The sequence below is a fragment of the Dreissena polymorpha genome, chromosome 9 (assembly GCF_020536995.1).
Source record: "Dreissena polymorpha isolate Duluth1 chromosome 9, UMN_Dpol_1.0, whole genome shotgun sequence".
NCBI lineage: Eukaryota > Metazoa > Mollusca > Bivalvia > Myida > Dreissenidae > Dreissena > Dreissena polymorpha.
This window is the reverse complement of record NC_068363.1, coordinates 32,829,019-32,849,922: the sequence shown is the minus strand read 5'-3', so window position 1 is coordinate 32,849,922 and position 20,904 is coordinate 32,829,019. Positions and strand designations below refer to the sequence as shown.

General features: G+C 34.1%; 1 protein-coding gene across 1 annotated transcript; it reads right to left on the bottom strand.

Annotated features, from left to right (window-relative positions):
• Window positions 1-1,327: 1,327 nt before the first annotated feature.
• On the bottom strand, window positions 1,328-20,060 carry LOC127845938 (uncharacterized). The gene is made up of 3 exons (XM_052377117.1): window positions 19,988-20,060; window positions 1,787-1,860; window positions 1,328-1,687 (listed from the first exon to the last, which is right to left on the bottom strand). Exons 1-3 carry the CDS (start codon window positions 20,058-20,060, stop codon window positions 1,328-1,330), a joined length of 507 nt encoding a protein of 168 aa, XP_052233077.1.
• Window positions 20,061-20,904: the final 844 nt, after the last annotated feature.

Below are 20,904 nucleotides of genomic sequence, written 5' to 3'. Positions count from 1 at the left end.
ATATGCCTAACACTCTTTTCAGTGAGCCATTCAAGACACCTAATTGTTTCTAGTACATACAATTTTGTGTTGTTTAAGAATATACATATTCCGAAATGAATGTGTGTCATCAGAATATCAACAAATGCGAGAGGCATATAGTATTGGCCCTTCCGTCCGTTCATTTGTTCCTCCGTGCAAGGATAACGCAACATGACACGTTTAGTATAAACTCAATCATGACTCTTGATACGTGTATAGATAATGACTTTGAACAATACAAGCACACATCATCAGACCTCATTTTGATCTGAAATTGAATTGCTTGAAGATTAATTCAGAATTTCCAAATTCGTAGATAACCCACAATTATGCGTTTCTGTTAACATTAATATATGCAAAAATATGTTTCCATTTCCGGTTTTTTATGAGCATCCAATTGTGTTAAGGTATTGATATGAAATGATTATTTATTTGATGAAACGCCTGCTTCTTAACAAAATCATCAAATGGTGGTATACACTACAAATACAAAGTTTGAAATGTTCACACACACGATGCATTTACCAATGACACGTGATCCAAGTACTTAATGAAATTAATTCTTAACTAAGAACGTACATTAAACGTGGACAAATAAGGCCAAAACTAAAACAAGATCCCTACGCCAGCGATTAGAAATTTGTGATAGATCTTTTTTTGTGTTCGAGTCTGGAAAATTAGGCCTAATTTAAGCATAAACGCCTTTGAGAACTACAGCAATTTCTCGACATTTCATTCAACGATGAAATACAGAAATATTCCTTTATAATATAATGTAAAACAAAGTGATTTTCATATGGGACAAACAATTTACATACATAATAATTTTAAGTTTTATAATGGTATGATTAATTAAACAATATTTTCTGATAAAGAAACACACACAAGCCATAATAACCTTTTTAATTATTGCAAACTCAAGTACCATTTTTCTTAAAGATTTACTTCTTTGGTATAAAACATGTGATAACATTATTATTTTTGATTACAAAATGCTTTTTTTTTCACTATGAAATTTATTATAAAAAAGAAATGTTTGGAATAGTTGTAATTCAAAACGTATTAAATACAATTTTTTTTTTCTGTACATACATGCTAATATTAATGTGTTCATTGAACTGTTCATGAACAAGATCAATCATAAACACATATAAAACAAGATAATACATATTAGAAATAATCCAATTTTTTAAAGAAGTATGAGGTGGAAATGAATACACCATAAGAGCATACAAACGTTTGTTAAAGCATTGATAGATCAAAGTGTCAATACGTATTAGCTTTTCCGTTATCGTAATAACAAGGATTACTCCTTCAAGAAGGTACGGATTTGCATTCTCTTTTTTAAATTGAACTTCGTTGCCAAATCGGAGAGGTCGTTGAAATTGTACCTGCCGTCATTGGCTGCATTTTCTAGGTCTCCATATTCAAGCTCCTTGTCTGTGTCGACTTTGGATCCGAATACTATATACAGCATCTTTCTGGGCTTCTCAGTTCCCGGGAATAATATAATAGGACCTTTTCCAGCATCATCTCTTATGAAGTCGATGTATACCGCAGTGTCTGCCATGTCGTTGAGTAATGCATATACTACAGCCTTTTCTAAAAGCGCTTGCTCGTTCTTTACAAGGGCAGCAAATTTTTCCGCCTGTTGGGTCGTAAAGGCCTGGAATGAACGTAAACAAGTCACGAAAACAACACGATACTTGAACAGATCATACGACATGTAGAAACAAATTTTATACTCGAGTTGATTATAACTTACATCTGCGTCATTAACAGTTGGCATTGCTTTAAGTCCAAGGTTCCCCATGTCCTCTGCTAATTTGTGCGGTGAACCTGAAATATATATGATTTATATTTATCAGTTGGTGCAATACAGTCAGTTGGATAACATTGTGCGGGGTAAGTCTGACGTTATAACAACATGAACTGTTTAAATAGTAAATTCGTGTCTACTAATTAAATTGTATCTTTTGAAAAAAGTCATATAAACTTGAGGTTATTCACAGTCTGTGCCTCGCATTAGTAAACGTGCATTGTTCGTGTTCAAAAATTGTAAAAAAAGTGTATTAAAAATAAAACTATACGGTTTAATGCGTTTTTACTTTAGGATTCCGGGGGTCACTGGTTCGAGCCCTGCTGCGGGCTACTTTTTTCCCATTTTTAAATTTAATTTTGATTTTTTACTGGAGCTTTTAAAATTTAATGTTAACATTTATCAATATAAAGCATTTAATGACAAACTTCAAAACATGCCAAAATCTTTAACGATATGAAACTGATAGTATATGACAACGTTTGTTGATTATCGTTTACTCCATAAAATTCATGTTAAAAATCATGAAATATCGCATTTGAATTTATACAAGCCGACGTTGAATAAATTAAAAATGCAATAACGTTATGCTACGGAAAGGATTTTGTTAATGATGCCCACGTTGGTTAAAATATTCCGTTTGTTATCTTTAGTTGTTTACTAGATCAACTTATTTATATAATTTGACTTTATTTTATCAACATTAGCTATTGAAACACCAAGCCCATGTAAATAAACCGGTCACATCATTTGCAATTGAGTTTCTTAAAACAGAATTGGTGTCATATTTCAATCTTTTATAACCAACAACTTTTATGCAGAATTATTAATTAGTATCGAACGTAGTCGTTTTTTTTTAAATTATAATACGGTTTTCATTTAAACTTGTTTACAAGATTAAATTTTTTCACGCTTTACTTTAGTGCAAAACGCATAAACTTTATCCGGATATATTTGGCCGTAATGCTATTTGTTATGTTTTTTTAATGCAATAATACTCGCTGGACTGCTTTTTCGTCGAATGATGACGTCATTAAAAGCCATAATTAACAAGATGTGTTTGCGAAACACTATGTCCCCTCATATATTTGACCTTTGACCTTGAAGGATGACCTTGACCTTTTACCACTCAAAATGTGCAGCTTCATGAGATACACATGCATGCCAAATATCAAGTTGCTATCTTCAATATTGCAAAAGTTATGTTCAAGTTTGACGCAAACAAACCAACAAACAAACTAACAGACAGGCCAAAAACAATATAGACTGGGGACATAAAAAGGAACCCTCATGATCTCTTTAAAGCAACATCTTCTGAATAAGTGACCAGCAACTAAACTAAGCGGGAATTGTATTTATCTGTAGTGAAACAATTCAGGTTTTATAAAAATAAATTGAATGAAACTCTGGTGACAATAATATAGAGAACATCACTACAACGAGTGAATTGGTAAACAAGCATTGAGTTCGATGCCCATGTCGGCAAAATATCACATTAACGATGAAATTAAGTGAACTTTCCAAACATTCAAATTTGATGTAATTAACCGTCTTTGTAAGTTGAAAGATGATACAACTACTTATTTGTTAATGCTACTATTTTGAGAACTAGTCGAAACACCGATCTCAGTATGTGCCATTTGCAACATTGACCTAAATTGCAGCAAATAAATATTTGTATTTGGTCGGTCGGAAGCAGCTGTCAATCAAAACTTGGCGATTAGAAAATTCAGTGGCTCGAATTGGTTTTGTTTGTTGGAAAATTATTAGGTGTAAACTAGCCTCAATTTATGCTATTGTATAATGCAGTATTTCCGAATGATACTTAAAATGTTTAATTTGTCTGTTTCTGTTTACGAGATATGTCTGACGCTCCTTACAGTGTTTATATCCAATCAAGATACCAACTTGTTTCTAGTTCATTGTTATGCAAGAAAATTCACATTCCAAACATAATGTATGTCCCCGGGTTATCAACTGATGCGAGAGGCATATAGTGATTAACCGTTACGCTCTAGCCTTCGTGCGTTTATATGTCCCTCCGTGCAAGGTTAATACAAAATGACACGTTTAGTATTGATTCAAAAATGCTTTTTACATTGCTTTGATACTTGTAATGTAATAGACTTTAGTGTTGTTTTAATTTGTGTCCGAGTCTGGAAAATTACGCCTAATTTAAGCATAAACGCCTTTGAGAGCTAGAGCATTTTTTCAACATTTCATTCAACGATGAAATACAGAAATAGTCCTTAATAATATAATTTTAAACACAGTGAATTTCACATGGGACAAACAATTCACATGCATACTAATTGTAAGTATTATAATGGTATGATTTAAAAAACAAAATGTGCTGATAAAGAAACACGCAAGCCATAATAACCATTTTAATTATTGCAAACTACTATTTAATGCATTAAGTATTTAAAATAAAATTAAATTGCAATAATAAGAAGTATAATTGCATTTTAGTAGAGAAATGGAATTTTAATCTTATATTTTAAAGCAAGATTGTGTTTTTATTTAGCAGTATACTAAAAACAACCATGTTATATATTAATAAAAACACATCAATTTCGTCCTGGAAAACCGCGGGTATCAATAAACAGGATATTTGTGATTATAATTGTGGCATGCATATTAATTACGTTTTGAAAAATACCGGAGTTTAATTACTTGATTTATTGTTTATATAATTGCACCGTTATAACTACGTTTCAGTACTTTAATTCAATCTTTGCCCGTGTTGACTTTGCTTTAAGTAAATCTGATTGAGGAAATATTGCAATGCATCTAAATTTACTCGTGTAATTAAAACTTTATCAGCGTTTACAGCATAGTCTGAGAGAAATACTACTGATAGCTAAATAATACTCTAACATAATTACTTTTAATCTCAAATACATGTATTCTCGTTAAAAGCTACTCACTTACTATTCGAATGAATCCCCAAACATGGGAACAGAAAAGTAGAACTGTCATTTCAGAATATTTTTTTTAGAATCGAAACAAATTGTATGTATGTATATCATTATTTAACATATGCGCATCAAGTTGTCGGTCATTTTCAAAAGTAATTTTACTGCGTTTTTCATATGTCGGTGTTTGTGGGCAATATTATATAAAGTTATTTCTCCGGTATGTTTACGTCGTTCTTACTTGTTTTTAGAAATTATTTTTATGTGTTTTGCTGTAATGACAATTGCACAACGATTAAGAGTTATAATTTAAGCATTAATTATAACAACTTCGTATTTTCTATAAAGAAGATAAAGAGATCACGTGACTTGCTTAATTATCAAAGTAAAATTAATAAAGAAACTAAGTTTTTACCTGTGATTTGTATATCGCTTGGAAGCTTTCATTACTACGCAAATGTATCTTGTTTTTATACTTTTTCTGGGCCTCCATCGACCAATGGAAATACATTGTTCACGTTTTATCCGGTTTTGACTAGTCAGAGTTTCAATGAAAAATGTATTTCTATAAATAAATACAAGTGCATTCAACAACAACATATACTTCTAAGTAAGATCTGTCTCAAAGTTTCGGCTTAACTTCCTTTCTCTAGATATTTAACTAAATTTATCTTTGTTAGTTTAAATGTATTTATTGCATCAAAAATGCATGGAAGTGGATTACAAGATTTTGCAACTTTATCTGGATCCTCTCGCAGATAATTATATACCATAAATGGCTAAAATACATTATTTATATTTCAACAACACAATCAGATAGTATAACATGTACACCGATTAATAAACATGAAGGTAGGTAAACAATTGTTAAGTTATTGAGAATAGTTATCTTCTATTATATGCATGTTATTGACTATGGCATACAAAATTTAAAAGAAATGAGCTTGCTATTAATGCCTGTACCGTTCTGAACACCGTTTAATTGAAATCCAAAGACATGTTGGGTTCACCAAATGGCAAATATTTAAGATTAATGTTATAGTTCAATTTGCTTGTAGTTAATCCTCTTATGTGTGCACATTTTAAACATTCAAAAAAGGAATGCCACGCATTTTCACAAGGAGCTCCGCAATAACAAGCTGGATCAAAGTTTAGTTTTGATCTATAAAGATCGTAGTACAAAATGACTTTACATCAAGAATGCAAAAAACTAACGTTCGGATTGTTGTTATTGATTGATACATTGATGGTAAAAATTATTACTGGTAAAAATGAAAACGGTCCCGAGGTAAAACGGCCTCACAGGTTAAAAAGATCACTTTTTAAAATCAATGTGCTAACAACCGGACCCAAACTTTTATGAATATGTTTATACTAAAGTGTTTCCACAAGTGTTACCACAAGTATACTTAAAACGTTTAGATATCACACATTCTGTGAACGCTTATATGTGGACATATGGTTAATTCTTAAGGTATTAAGTATATGTAAGTGTTTAGATTGAATTATAATGATTTGTTATCTTTGTAAATTAATCCAAAAAAAATCCTGTCAAAATTACTTAAGATGTGGGAACCAAAAAGTGAAAACCCCGGTATTGTTTTATTGTGTAATACATTTACAGTTATTTCATCATTCGTCAAGTTATTAACCAAATGAATTGTGCTGGTGTTGGAAATATTTTATATTTCTAATGGCTATTTCTAGCTTTTTCCCATTTTTTATATTTCCAAAATATTGTTTTAAATTATAATTGTGGTGATGTCCTGTACGTATTGTCTATAGCTAGTAATACATTTATTATAATATATAATTACATTTGATTCATGTAAGAATCACTTTAATATTGACTCAAATAATGATGTTGTTAACTTGGTAGCGGTGTATTATATTTTTCATGGCTTGCAAAAATATTTGCCTTTTAGATTTGCAAAACCAACTTACAGACTGGCATTACCAGTTGATACAAAAATTGCCCTCGAAAAGTGCAAAACCAAGTAATTGTCTGAAATAATGATATTGGTGGTGTTTGTGTCTTATATTTGGCTTAAATAGCTAATACTTATTGCACGTGAGAAGTGCAAGCACAATCATTTGTCTAAAAAAATAAAATTGGTGGTGGTTGTGTCTTAATTTGCCATCACCATCTTTTACTTATTGCCAGTGAGAAGTGCAATACCAAGTAATTGGCTGAAAAAATGATGTTGGCATTTGTAATGTGTCTTATCTTTGGCTTGACCAGCTGATAGGAATTGCCAGTGAGAAATGCAAGACCAATTATTTGTCTGACATATTGATGTTGGTGGTTTTGTCTTATATTTGGCTTGATTAGCTGATACAAATTGCCCCCCCCCCTCCCCCGAGAAGTTCAAGACAAAGTAATTGTCTGAAATAAAGCTATGTTGGTTGTGGTTGTGACTTATATTTAGCTCGACCTGCTGATACTTATTGCGGATCAGAAGTGCAAGACCAAGTTATTGCCTGAATTAAGGATGATGGTGGTTTTGTATTGAATTGTGCTTGACCAACTGATACTTACTATCATTAGAACTGTGCCAGACCACGTAATTGTCTGATAATGATGTTGGTGGTGTTGTGTCTTATATTTGGCTTGAACAGCAGATATGTATTACCCATGAGAAGTGCAAGACCAAGTAATTAATAAAATCATGATGTTGATTGAGGTTGTGTCTTATGTGAGGCTTGACCAGCTGATACGAATTGCCCATGAGAAGCGCAAGACCAGGTAATTGTCTAAAATCATGAAATTAGTTGTGGTTGTTTCTTATATTTGGCTTGACCAGCTGATATGTATGGCCCATGAGAAATGCAAGAACAAGTATTTGTTTGAAATAATGATGTTGGTGGTGTTGGTGTCTTATTTTAGGCTTGACCAGCTGATATGTATTGCTCCGGAGAAGTGCAAGATCAAGTATTTGTTAGAAATAATGATGTTGGTGGTGGTTATGTCTTATATTATTGGCTTGAACAGCTGTTATGTTTTGCCCGTGACAAGTGCAAGACCAGGTTATTGTCTAAAATCATGAAATTTGTTGTGGTTGTGTCTTATATTTGGCTTGACCAGCTTATATGTATGGCCAGTGAGAAGTGCAAGACCAAGTATTTGTTTGAAATAATGATGTTGGTGTCGTATCTTAGGCTTGACCAGCTGATATGTATGGCCGTGTGAAGTGCAAGACCAAGTATTTGTTTGAAATAAAGATGTTGGTGGTGATTTGTCTTATTTTTGGCTTGACCAGCTGATATGTATTGCCCGTAAGAAGTGCAATACCAAGTATGTGTTTGAAATAATGATGTTGGTGGTGTTGGTGTTTTATTTTTGGCTTGACTAGCTGATATGTATTGCCCGTTAGAAGTGCAAGACCAAGTATTTGTTAGAAATAATGATGTTGGTGGTGGTTGTGTCTAATATAATTGGCTAAAACAGCTGTTATGTTTTGCCCGTGAGAAGTGCAAGACCAAGTAATTGTCTAAAATCATGAAATTGGTTGTGGTTGTGTCTTATATTTGGCTTGACTAGCTGATACGTATTACCCGTGGGAATTGCAAAACCAAGTAATTAATGAAATCATGATGTTGATTGAGGTTGTGTCTTATGTGAGGCTTGATCAGCTGATATGTATGGCATGTGAACAGTTCAATACCAAGTATATTTTTTGCAAGACCAAGTATTTGTTTGAAATAATGATGATGGCGGTGTTGGTGTCTTATTTTTGGCTGACCAGCTGATAAGTATTGCCCGTGAAAAGTGCAAGACCAAGTATTTGTTTGAAATAATATGTTTGTGGTGGTGGTGTCTTATCTTTGGCTTAACCAGCTTATACATATTGCCCATGAGAAGTACAATTACAAGTAATTGTCTAAAATCATGAAATAGGTTTTGGTTGAGTCTTATATTTGGTTTGACCAGTTAATATGTATGGCCCATGAGAAGTGCAAGACAAAGTATTTGTTAGAAATAATGATGTTGGTAGTGGTTGTGTCTTATATAATTGGCTTGAACAGCTGATACCTATTGCCCGTGAGAAGTGCAAGACCAAGTATTAGTTTGAAATAATGATGTTGGTGGTGGTTGTGTCTTATATTATTGGCTTGAACAGCTGATATGTTTTGCCCGTGAGAAGTGCAAGACCAAGTATAAGTTTGAAATAATGATCTTGGTGTTGGTGGTGTCTTCTCTTTGTCTTGAACAGCTGATACCTATTGCCCGTGAGAAGTGAATGACCAAGTGTTTGTTTGAAATAATGATGTTGGTGGCGGTGGTGTCTTATATTTGGCTTGAACAGCGGATATGTGTTGCCTGTGAGAAGTGCAAGACCAAGTATTTGTTAGAAATAATGATGTTGGTGTTGGTGGTGTCTTCTCTTTGTCTTGAACAGCTGATATGTATGGCCTGCGAGAAGTGCAAAACCAAGTATTTGTTTGAAATAATGATGTTGGTGGTGTAGGTGTCTTATCTTTGGCTTGACCAGCTGATATGTATTGCCTGTGAAAAGTGCAAGACCAAGTATTTGTTAGAAATAAGGATGTTGGTGGTGGTTGTGTCTTATCTTTGGCTTGAACAGCTGATACATATTGCCCGTGAGAAGTGCAAGACCAAGTCTTAGTTTGAAATAATGATGTTGGTGGCAGTGGTGTCTTATATTTGGGTTGACTAGCTTATATGTATGGCCGTGAGAAGTGCAAGACCAAGTATAATTTTAAAATAACGATGTTGGTGGTGGTTGTGTCTTATATAATTGGCTTGAACAGCTAATATGTATTGCCCGTGAGAAGTGCAAGACCAAGTATAAGTTTGAAATAATGATGTTGGTGTTGGTGGTGCCTTCTCTTTTTCTTGAACAGCTGATATATATGGCCTGTGAGAAGTGCAAGACCAAGTATTTGTTTGAAATAATGATGTTGGTGGTGGTTGTGTCTTATATAATTGACTTCAATAGCTGATATGTTTTGCCGGTGAGAAGTGCAAGACAAAGTATTAGTTTGAAATAATGATGTTGGTGTTGGTGGTGTCTTCTCTTTGTCTTGAACAGCTGATATGTTTTGCCCGTGAGAAGTGCAAAACCAAGTATTTGTTTCAAATAATGATGTTGGTGGCGGTGGTGTCTTATCTTTGGCTTGACCAGCTGATATGTATTGCCTGTGAGAAGTGCAAGACCAAGTATTTGTTAGAAATAAGGATGATGGTGGTGGTTGTGTCTTATATAATTGGCTTGAACAGCTGATACCTATTGCCCGTGAGAAGTGCAAGACCAAGTATAAGTTTGAAATAATGATGTTGGTGGTGGTGATGTCTTATATTTGGCTTGAACAGCGGATATGTATTGCCTGTGAGAAGTGCAAGACCAAGTATAATGTTGAAATAATGATGTTGGTGGTGGTGGTGTCTTATCTTTGGCTTGACCAGCTAATATGTATTGCCCGTGAGAAGTGGAAAACCAAGTATTTGTTAGAAATAATGATGTTGGTGGTTGTTGTGTCTTATATAATTGGCTTTAACAGCTGATACCTATTGCCCGTGAGAAGTGCAAGACAAAGTATAAGTTTGAAATAATGATGTTGGTGGCGTTGGTGTCTTATATTTGGCTTGAACAGCTGATATGTATAAATCATTTTTTGGAAAACCTATTCAAATGTACATGATCAATAACAAGGCTTGAACAAGCATCCTTAGGATTGAAAAGCTATCACCTAATTGTTTAATTGCAGCATGCATGTCACATTTTAAACATATGCCATACACGTGCTGAAATACTATTGAAAAAACAAAAACACTTTGCAAAATCAGGGGTTTTGTGTTTCTAACGCTTATAATTTTACTAATGACAAAGGATGATTACTCATTAACAAATCTATTCTTTTGGTTTAGTCATTAGGGTATACCGGTATACTTCTTTTCTTTTTTAGTCTGAGCCAACCTTTTGATAAAACGACATTGCCACAATCTGTGAGCTCTTGTTTTTATGAAGGCATTTTGTATTTGAACTTGAAGAAGTCTGGAGACAATTTTTAAGGAGTGTGTATCCCCTTTCTATAAGCCATGAATATTAATAGCTACAATTAAAAATACAATAATTGTCTCATTCACAAACTCAAATGAGAAAACATAAAGTAGTAACATGTGGACAATTATACTTTAATGACTAAGATGATTTTAATTCAATTTGTGAAGATTGTGTTTTTTTTATGCTGTCTAAATTTTTACACAGCACAACCAACTTTGTATTTGTGTACAGCAAGTATATAATTAAAACATGTTGGAAAACCAATTAATAACAACATTTCATTTTATGTTTCATTTTACCTGCCCAGGATAGCATTCAAATGTACATTTGCGATTTTATGTATGCTTATTAGTTTACAATCATTCTACTGGTGGGATTCGCCAAAGCAATGTTATTAATTTTGATACATATGAACTACATGAGCTAATTTGACCATATTCTTTTGAATACCTGTAAAAAAAAGCTTTATCCAAATTCTGTTGTTGTTTTTTTGAACATCTATATGGGAATTGATGTGCACAAATTACCATTCTGAAATATAACTGATATTTATAACCTTTAATTTATGAAATAATAAATATAAATGAGAGTTTTAAAGAGTTATAATCCTGTAATGACTAACTAACTACCACTTGCAGTAATAACATGACATTTTTCATTGGAAATTCCATTCATTTTTAGTTATGAATTGGGCATATGTATAATTATATCTTATTAAGTTAATAAAAATCATTTCGCAGTTGTATCCCTAAGATTAATTAACAAATATAAATTATGACAAGGTACACATTTCTGCAAGGTATTCTTCTAGTACCAAAAATCACTTGTCATGGGGCATCATAAATTCTTATCTATAATTATCAACATCCCCTAGTGATATATGGGATTACCGGAATAAACCCCCTTCGGAAGAAACCCCCTTCGCTAAAAACGCCAGGGCGGAAGAAACTCCCTTTCATAGTTTGCATACGCGGAAGAAACCCCCTCGCTAGTTTTGCATACGCGGAACAAACCCCCTTCGAGTTTTCAAACAGGCGGAATAAACCCCCTTCCATAGCGGAACAAACCCCCTTCCAGACGATTTAGTTACATTTAAATGCACTCCGGTTTCTTCCGGAGGGGGTTTCCTCCGTACACCGATATATGGTTTCTAAACCCCATTCTGTTCTGCCATAAAGCACATTCAATGGTGAGATATGGTTGTTATCAGATAAAATTTTGATCAGACACTGGTCATGTATGGGTTATTTTGAGCATCATTTTCTTCAAAAAAGGCTTTTTTTGAACATCTACAGATTTTTCAACAGGATTTAATGATATAATGCAATCTGAGATGAACAATAGGTGAATAAGCTACATATATAAATTATTTAAATAATGAAAGTAAATTTAAAGTATAACTTCAGTTGCTTGAAATTCTGAGTTTGAAAAACAATTATACACAAAATATGACAGTTAAAAAATAAAATAAAAAGAAGACATTTCTAGTATGTTAACACAATAAAAGTATGTATTAATTGCACTAACATATGAAAAAGGCATATAAATACATTTTTATATTAGTAGAGTATAAATAGTATTTGTAACAAGTTGTGAACTCTACAACAATTAGAGATGAAAAAGATAAAAAAATATTTAAACCATTTAAAGTTATCTATACAATACAATTCAATGGCAATGTAAGAGGGTGCAAATGAACAACAATCATCAAATTTAAATATTAAGTTATATTAAGTTGCGAGACAATAGCACTGAACAATTCCCATTTGCTTTCAAAGGATTCTTATGTGTTTTTTTTATGCCCCTGGTAGGGGCAGGCCCGTATCCAGGCACTGGGCCCAGGGGCCCGAGCCCCCCCCCCCCCCAGCTGGCTGTCGAGTTATTACTTCTTTTAATAATGGGCCTACTGCAAATTTTTCTCACATGAAAGGGCCCATAGTACACTTTCCCGCAAAACAAATGCGCAGATGTGTTTTATTGCCCCTGATACAAAAGGGGATTAGCGCTAATTTACTCGCCAGTGGAGATAAGCCCCTAGGCTATGTTTTCTTTATGACGTACCATGAGGATCTAAAGTCACGAATTCTTCCTTAGGAATATAGAAATCTTCCTAAGGAAGAATTAAATCTTATATAGTCTGTAACCTTCAAATTAAAAACCGTGAACGAATTAATGACGGACGTTCATGAAAATCGTGCGATAAATGTTCAAGATATTATTGACCAACAAAACGGCCATTCATGTATTGATATAGGATATTACCTCTATACCTTTCCAGTCATTTGATTGACTTCCGTTCACTGGGAAAAAATAAGAGCAGGAAATGGCATTCTAACACAGTACCTCAATCCGGTTTAGTGTCATATTATCTGAGTCTAAGCGATATATGTTTTAAAATATCTAGGATTGGATGTTTTATCATAAGTTTTGGGTCAACGTTTACATTGTGCTTCATCCTCGTGTCATAATATCAGATTACAGGAAGCACAGCAGAGGACATCCGTAGAACGACTGTTCATAATAGATGTACATGTAGCTGATGACGCACATCAAGCGCAGGAGGGTAAACTAGGTGAATATTTTAATATTTATGTATAACAATTTATTCATACATACATTTTAGTAATTTTTTGATCACGAAGGATTCTGTGGGTTTTGTCAAGTTGTACAATTTATGTACAATTATAAATTGAACTCCGACAGAAAATTCATAAAATTATATTTACTTATAGCTATTTTGTCGTAGTTATTTTTTTATATATTAAATTAAGCCTCATTCTGGGAAAACTGGTCTTAATGCATTTGCTTGGAGTTTCGTCCCGTATTAGCCTGTGCAGTTCGCATAAGCTCGTCAGGGACGACAATTTCCGCTTTTTTAGTATTGTTTGTTTAAATGAAGCCTCTTCTTAGCAAAAATCAAGTTAATGCGAACTGCACGGCTAATCTGGGACGTCACTTTGCGCACTTGCATAAATATTAAAATATAACATAAGCCTCAGTATGTGCAGGATCTTTGTGCATTATGATATAGCTTGTTACGACTAAACACCTTTCTACCGTCCCGGTTATTTCGCTGACAGGACCGGGGGGTCGACCAGTGTATTCCGACCTGTGTATTGGTCTATCGCAGTGGCACATAATAGGGGTTCAAACAACACCGGAATATACGGGAACCCCTAAAAGGATCACTTTTTGAGACCTTATTATTACAAGACCATACCGTCTTTAACTTGACAAGTTTGGAGTTAACCAATACAATTCGTTATCTGTTTTTGCTATGACTTAAAATCACTATATCATACGTTTTTTAAACGTAATTTACACATACTTGTGAAATGTATGTAATTAAATTGTATATACTATGAATTATTATTTTGTCCTCTGAGTGACTCTAGCAGTGTTGAAAATATTGATTTATTTATTGATTTTGTTTAATATAGTCGGATTGCCATCTGTGTTCCCTGATAGGAAGTTTTCTCGCGCCACTGTTGGTGAGTTAAATGTTGATGTTGTGAGCCTCTTTCTGGGCTTTATGCATGTGCGTAAAGTGTCAATCCAGATTAGCCTGTGCGGTCCGCACAACCTAATCAGGGACGACACTTTCAGCTTAAACGATATTTGTCGTTTAAATGAGTCTCTTCTTAGCGAAAATCAAAGGCGGACAGTGTCAACACTGGAATGACACTTTAAGTACATGCATTAAGCCCCGTTTTCTCTGAACGAGGATCGTATGTGCAGAGTGTCATTTTGTTTATAACATTAACAGTTTCATATAAAACGTAAACAACAATATTTTAATGCGTAATAGCAGTCTTGAAGCTATTTAAAAGGGGAGAAATGTTAAAAATACGAAAAAACAAGATGTGTTTGTGAAACACCAATGTCCCCCTATATGATGTTTGACATTGTAAGATGGCCTTGACCTTGTGAAGGATGACCTTGACCTTTCACCACTCAAAATGTGCAGCTCCATGAGATACACATGCATGCCAAATATCAAGTTGCTATCTTCAATATTGCAAAAGTATTCATAAAATAAGCGATTTGGGCCACATATATTTGACCTCTGACCTTGAAGGATGACCTTGACCTTTCACCATTCAAAATGAGCAGCTCCATGAGATGCACATGCATGCCAAATATCAAGTTGCTATCTTCAATATTGCAAAAGTATTCATAAAATGAGCGATTTTGGCCACATATAATTGACCTCTGACCTTGAAGGATGACCTTGACCTCGACCTTTCACCACTCAAAATGTGCAGCTCCATGAGATACACATGCATGCCAAATATCAAGTTGCTATCTTCAATATTGCAAAAGTATTCATAAAATGAGGTATTTTGGCCACATATATTTGACCTCTGACCTTGAAGGATGACCTTGACCTTGACCTTTCACCACTCAAAATGTGCAGCTTCATGAGATACACATGCATGCGAAATATGAAGTTGCTATCTTCAAAATAGCAAAAGTTATTGCAAAATGTTAAAGTTGGCGCAAACAGACAGACAGACAGACCAACAGACCAACAGACAGGGCAAAAACAATATGTCCCCCACTACTATAGTGGGGGACATAAAAATAACAATAAAAGAGAAAATACTAGTTGGGTATATGTAAGTTACTGACGTATAACCATAATAGTATTTTCTCTTTGAAATCAAACCTCCTTTAGAGTCATACTTTATGTTACATTTCTGTGCAAACTGTGTTGTAGATGATAAACATGTTATCATTTATTTACTTTGAAACTTTTAAGGAGTTTTTTAAAAAGAAAAAAATCTAGTTTGGTATATGTCAGTTGCTGACATATAACCATAATAGTATTTTCTCTTTGAAATCAAACCTCCTCTAGAGTCATACTTTATGTTACATTTCTGTGCAAACTGTGTTGTGAATGATAAACCTTTATTATTTGTTTACTTTAAAACTTAAGAGGAGGTTTGATTTCAAAGAAAAAATACTAGTTGGGTATATGTCAGTTACTGACATATAACCATAATGGTATTTTCTCGTTGAAATCAAACCTCCTCTAAAGTCATACTTTAAGTTACATTTCTGTGCAAACTGTGTTGTAGATGATAAACCTTTTATTATTTGTTTACTTTGAAACTTTAGAGGAGGTTTGATTTCAATGAGAAAATACTAGTTGGTTATATGTCAGTTACTAACATATAACCATAATAGTATTTTCTCTTTAAAATCAAGCCCCCTCTAGAGTCATACTTTATGTTACATTTCTGTGCAAACTGTGTTGTAGATGATAAACATTTTATTGTTAATTTACTTTGAAACTTTAGAGGAGGTTTGATTTCAAAGAAAAAATACTACTTGGGTATATTTACTGACATATAACCATAATAGTATTTTATCTTTGAAATCAAACCTCCTCTAGAGTCATTCTTTATGTCACATTTCTAAATAAAGGTTTTTGATTTTCAAAGGTTGCTTTTCCTTCTTCACCAAACATCATACATTTCTGAAATCTTTAGACTTCAGAAAGATGTTGATTTACTTGTAATGTACCATAACTTTATATCACAAAATAAGGTTTTTATACGCATTAAAATTCACCTTGAACAGTGCCAAATAAAAAAAAATATTAGGAAGAGGAAACCCCTCCAGCTCCATGCCAATTTTGCCGCCCCAAGTTAAAAAATCCTGGATACGGGCCTGAGGGGGGCATAAAGCAGTTGAACTGTCGGTCTGTCTGTCTGTCTGTCTGTCAGCCTGTGCGTCCGTCAGAAAACTTTAACATTGGCAATAATTTTTGAAATATTGAAGATAGCAACTTGATATTTGGCACACATGTGTATCTCATGGAGCTGCACATTTAAGTGGCGAAAGGTCACGGTCAACCTTCAATGTAACAAAAAAATCAGAGCGGTGCAGTAGGGGGCATTGGGTTTCTGACAAAAACATCTCTTGTGTAAGAGATATTTTGTCATAATCATATTCATACTTAATGTAATTCTTGGCTCCTGTAATGCTTGTAATGCATTTGTTCATTTTACACTTGTAGAAGTAAAGCTTTATAAACATAATAATATTTATAATGATAGCATTATTTTACTTTTACTACACAAATTAACAGGCAAAGCAATCCTTTATGCTTATGCTTGAATGTGTGCTTATTCAATGTGTGAACAATCTGTGCTGTTATATTGTCCATTATATGCTTTTATATCTTTAAATTTCAGAATTGAGATCAGATTGTACTACGCAAGGTCCAGGAAACTTTACCATACATGCCAGCCCAAATCGATTCTGGTGATGTACTCTCAACATATAGATGGACAAATAAAGCCCTCTATATGAAGTGGACAAATTATACTGGATTGCTTATGATTGTTTATGACAAATAAGCATAAAATAAAAAGAAAATTAGTTGTTTTTGGTAGCATATCGAATTTAATTCACGAGTGATCATAGAAATTTATATTTTCACGAGTCGCGTAGAAATTTATATTATCACTCGTGAGTTAAATTCGATATGCTACCGAAACTAACACATATCTATCTATCCATAGGCAGCAGTATCATAAATTTGCACCCCCCCCCCCCCTCCAGGACCCTACCACCCCCCCCCCCCGAGCTTACCCCAGGGGTTCCAGATTGTTAAATGTACACCTATTGTGTATGGTTTGACTTTTCCACAACGAGTCAAATTTAATAGAATATTAAAGTTATTAGCCGAGCAGGAGATTGGTTAGTTGTGTAATCACGTTGCTTTTACTGTCTTTTAACGAATCCAGTTGCATTGTGTCGGCAACTGCATGGGAACATGTGTGTTTTCGGTGAAAAAGGTCACGTCCAGTGTTCCACAATCTTTCAGCAATAGCCTGAATAGGCATATAGTACGTTTCATACCTTGTGAATATATAATACATATACGAGGGTTATTTTTTCATACTGTGTATTTTTGTCAATATTCGTTGTTGTTGAAAAGTCAAACCATACACAATAGGTGTACATTTAACAATCTGGAACCCCTGAAGTAAGCTCGGGGGGGGGGGGGGGGATGGTGGGGTCTTAGGGGGTGCAAATTTATGATACTGCTGCCTATGTATACAACGGTTTTATTTGTGTAAACGGTATAGAAAATCAATTTAAAGCGACACAAGGGTGATGCATTGGTCGGGTGAAAACAAAAATCCTTACTACAGTATACGCCGGTTCAATTCCCCGATTGCACATTTCTGAAGTCCATATAGAGTGTCCCACAAAATTTGACCAGTTCTGGTAAGGCCTTTACAAATTGATAATTCTGAAACCACATTACATAGTCTGACAGTTATTGCAGATCAGTTGTGTGTTCTGTTTTGGAAATGTTATGATTTTGCTTGAGCTTTTAATAGTATTCCCCTTTCCTCTTTTAGGTTTGGGATCAGATCGATAGAACACGTCTGAAAGCGTTAATGGTCCGAGGACATATCGTCCCCTATATGTAAATCGCAGTGTATCTATCTGTCTGAAATGTTCGTACGGTTCTGCCATAAAGTATTCCATTCCATTGATTGTTGTGAACGGGCCAGAACTGATTTTCTTCTGAATTATCATTTGTATTTCAATGTTGTGTAGAATAATGCGTTAACATATGATTTTCACATCCCTTTGTGGATGTGCTCTTATTTTCCCCAGAATACCTAACATGTTCTTTCACATTGCAACTGTTTAATCGGTGAAACCCTTGTTCTGCACAGTGGACGATAAAAGAGCTGCATTGGCTGGTCTACGGTATGAGGTCATGAGATGCAGTGAGTAGCCATACCCACTATCGCCGATGAATAATCCAGCGTGATGAATTGAAAGAACTTTAAATATAAAGTTCACTAATTGAATTGCTATGAATCTTAATTGGATATTTAAATTAATTTTTAGATTAACATCTTGTTACAGATAAAATTATTTCCCCTTGTTCATCAGAGAGCACTGGGTGATTGTTATGTAAATAAATTGATGCACATTCAACATTTACCTAAATTGTAACTGTACATTGTTTTCGCTTGTTTTTGTAAAATGTCAGAAAAGCTACCATTCTCAAACTGATTTTTGAGTTGCAGTTCGCCGAATCATGACATACTGCGTCTGCAATCGCCAACTTGCATTGAATCAGGTTATCTTATAGCTTGTATCATACACAGCCATTTTACATGTAACGTGCATAACATGGTTTCAACATGTTATATTTAATAAACCAAATACGACATTTTTTTACATTTTAAAATGTGAAAAACCTGCAAATTAGCACTTGTTTTGAATAAATAAATGTATTAAGTTTAGATGGATTGTGGTTGATTCAGGTTTATGCATTATATTGAATGCAAGTGGTGTCTTATGTCAGAAGTTGTGTTATATGCTGATGTGTTTAAACTTGATAATATAAATTTAATATAATAGTTTTATTATTGATTTCAAATGCAATTAATACGTGTATGTTAGAATAAAATATTATTACTTGCGTTAAGTATTGTTATTAACTAACGAATAAAGTGAATCAAAACGATGCACTTTACCATACTCTACAGCATTTGTCACACAGAAACATTTCGTATTGAAACTCGACTAAAACAAGGATATATGTACATATGGATCCGGGTGATCCCCTTTTCTTCTTAACGGGGTGTATACTACAAAGAAGTTTAATAATTAATAGTGCCTCGTTTTTAAATAAATAAGTATCAAATAGCTTCGGAATTGCTATTCTTTTCGTCACAGTTCAATAAACATGCGTGTTTACTAATTCACGATATTTTCGTGAGTTTTGCGGGTATAGCGTCATTCGAGGTCCGCTTACAGGAGACGACGCACTTTGTGGTTTTTATATATTTGTAACAGTAATTATTATACTCATTTTTAGTTTTAAAATATTAGTATTATTTAAGCGGAGAGGCTGCGTCAAGACGTTATCAAGAAGGTTTTCTCCAACAACAGCGACTTCCGGTCGTCCTCGGGACCGTGCTTCGCTTGCCGCATCACAAGACACGTGGTAAAAGACTGCCTATACGTCAAATGAGGCTTCGTCCCATAACAGCCCACTTCTAGCGCAGACCGCCACTTCAGACGTCAGAGAAAGCACAAAGTTGTAGAGATGAGTATAATGATTTTGTAATTTTGAATATTCAACACCGGGTAAAAATACAAAACCTTGTTTTAATCGAGTTGCAATACGAAATGTGTTTGTGTGACAAATGCTGTACTCAGAAACTGCAGGTGGTCTGAATCAAACAGCACATCCAGAACCACCAACAAAACCACACTGATGGCGCTCATTGCTGCTTGACATTAAATGCTCTTAAATCAACCCTTGAAAAAATGGATTCCATCCCAGAGGATGATAGAAATAGTACATGTCTTACATTTTGGTGTCAATGATTTACTAGACAGGAATTGTAGATACCTTTCAATTTTCTTTACGTTATAGGAGCAACAAGAAGGAAAACTTTTGTCATCATCAAAAACAGAAGCGGAAGCAGTCTTAATATAGATATGATTCAAACAGACATGACGCAGTCATCCAGTTATAGGCCATGCTTGATAAACTGTGTCGATGACATACGTTGTGGGATGCGCCGGAAACGCCCATTGTAAGAAGCCCCTGCTTGATGATGCAATTGTTGGGTACGAAAAACAATTCATTACCGAAAAACTTAATCTCACTTTATTTTATGTATTGTATAAATATAACACTATACAATATACTTTACACGTATTTATACATTATAATATCGTTATCAATAAAGTGTCGTTAAATTGTTCATGTTAAGTATGCAATCAATCACATGATTCTTACAAATTACATTATCATCGGAAATCAACTAAACATAAAAGACCATATTTTTCCAAAATTTAATCTCCAAACAGCAAAAGAAGTTACATTGTTTTTTACCATGCGACCTACACATCGTAACTTTGTAAACTAAGTTTCACCAGCATCATTGCATTAAATGCATCATCGACGTGCCGGCTCGATTATTTCTTTTACTAAAGATATGTACTTTTAAAAGCCGATGACCCCGCACTTTGTTGGGAGATGTTGGTCGGTTTTTTTGGTTATCTGTTTTATTGGCGCTGTGAAAAGCGTTTGAAATGTGTTTTGAAATCAACAAGTTATTTT

Excerpts from the sequence above, each read along its gene's own strand:
- LOC127845938 (XM_052377117.1), bottom strand. The coding sequence starts at position 20,060 with ATGAGCGCCATCAGTGTGGTTTTGTTGGTGGTTCTGGATGTGCTGTTT. Across the intron at positions 1,861-19,987 it reads AGACCACCTGCAGTTTCTGA|GTTCACCGCACAAATTAGCA; the intron begins GTACAGCATTTG and ends TATATATTTCAG. Across the intron at positions 1,688-1,786 it reads CAACTGTTAATGACGCAGAT|GCCTTTACGACCCAACAGGC; the intron begins GTAAGTTATAAT and ends CGTTCATTCCAG.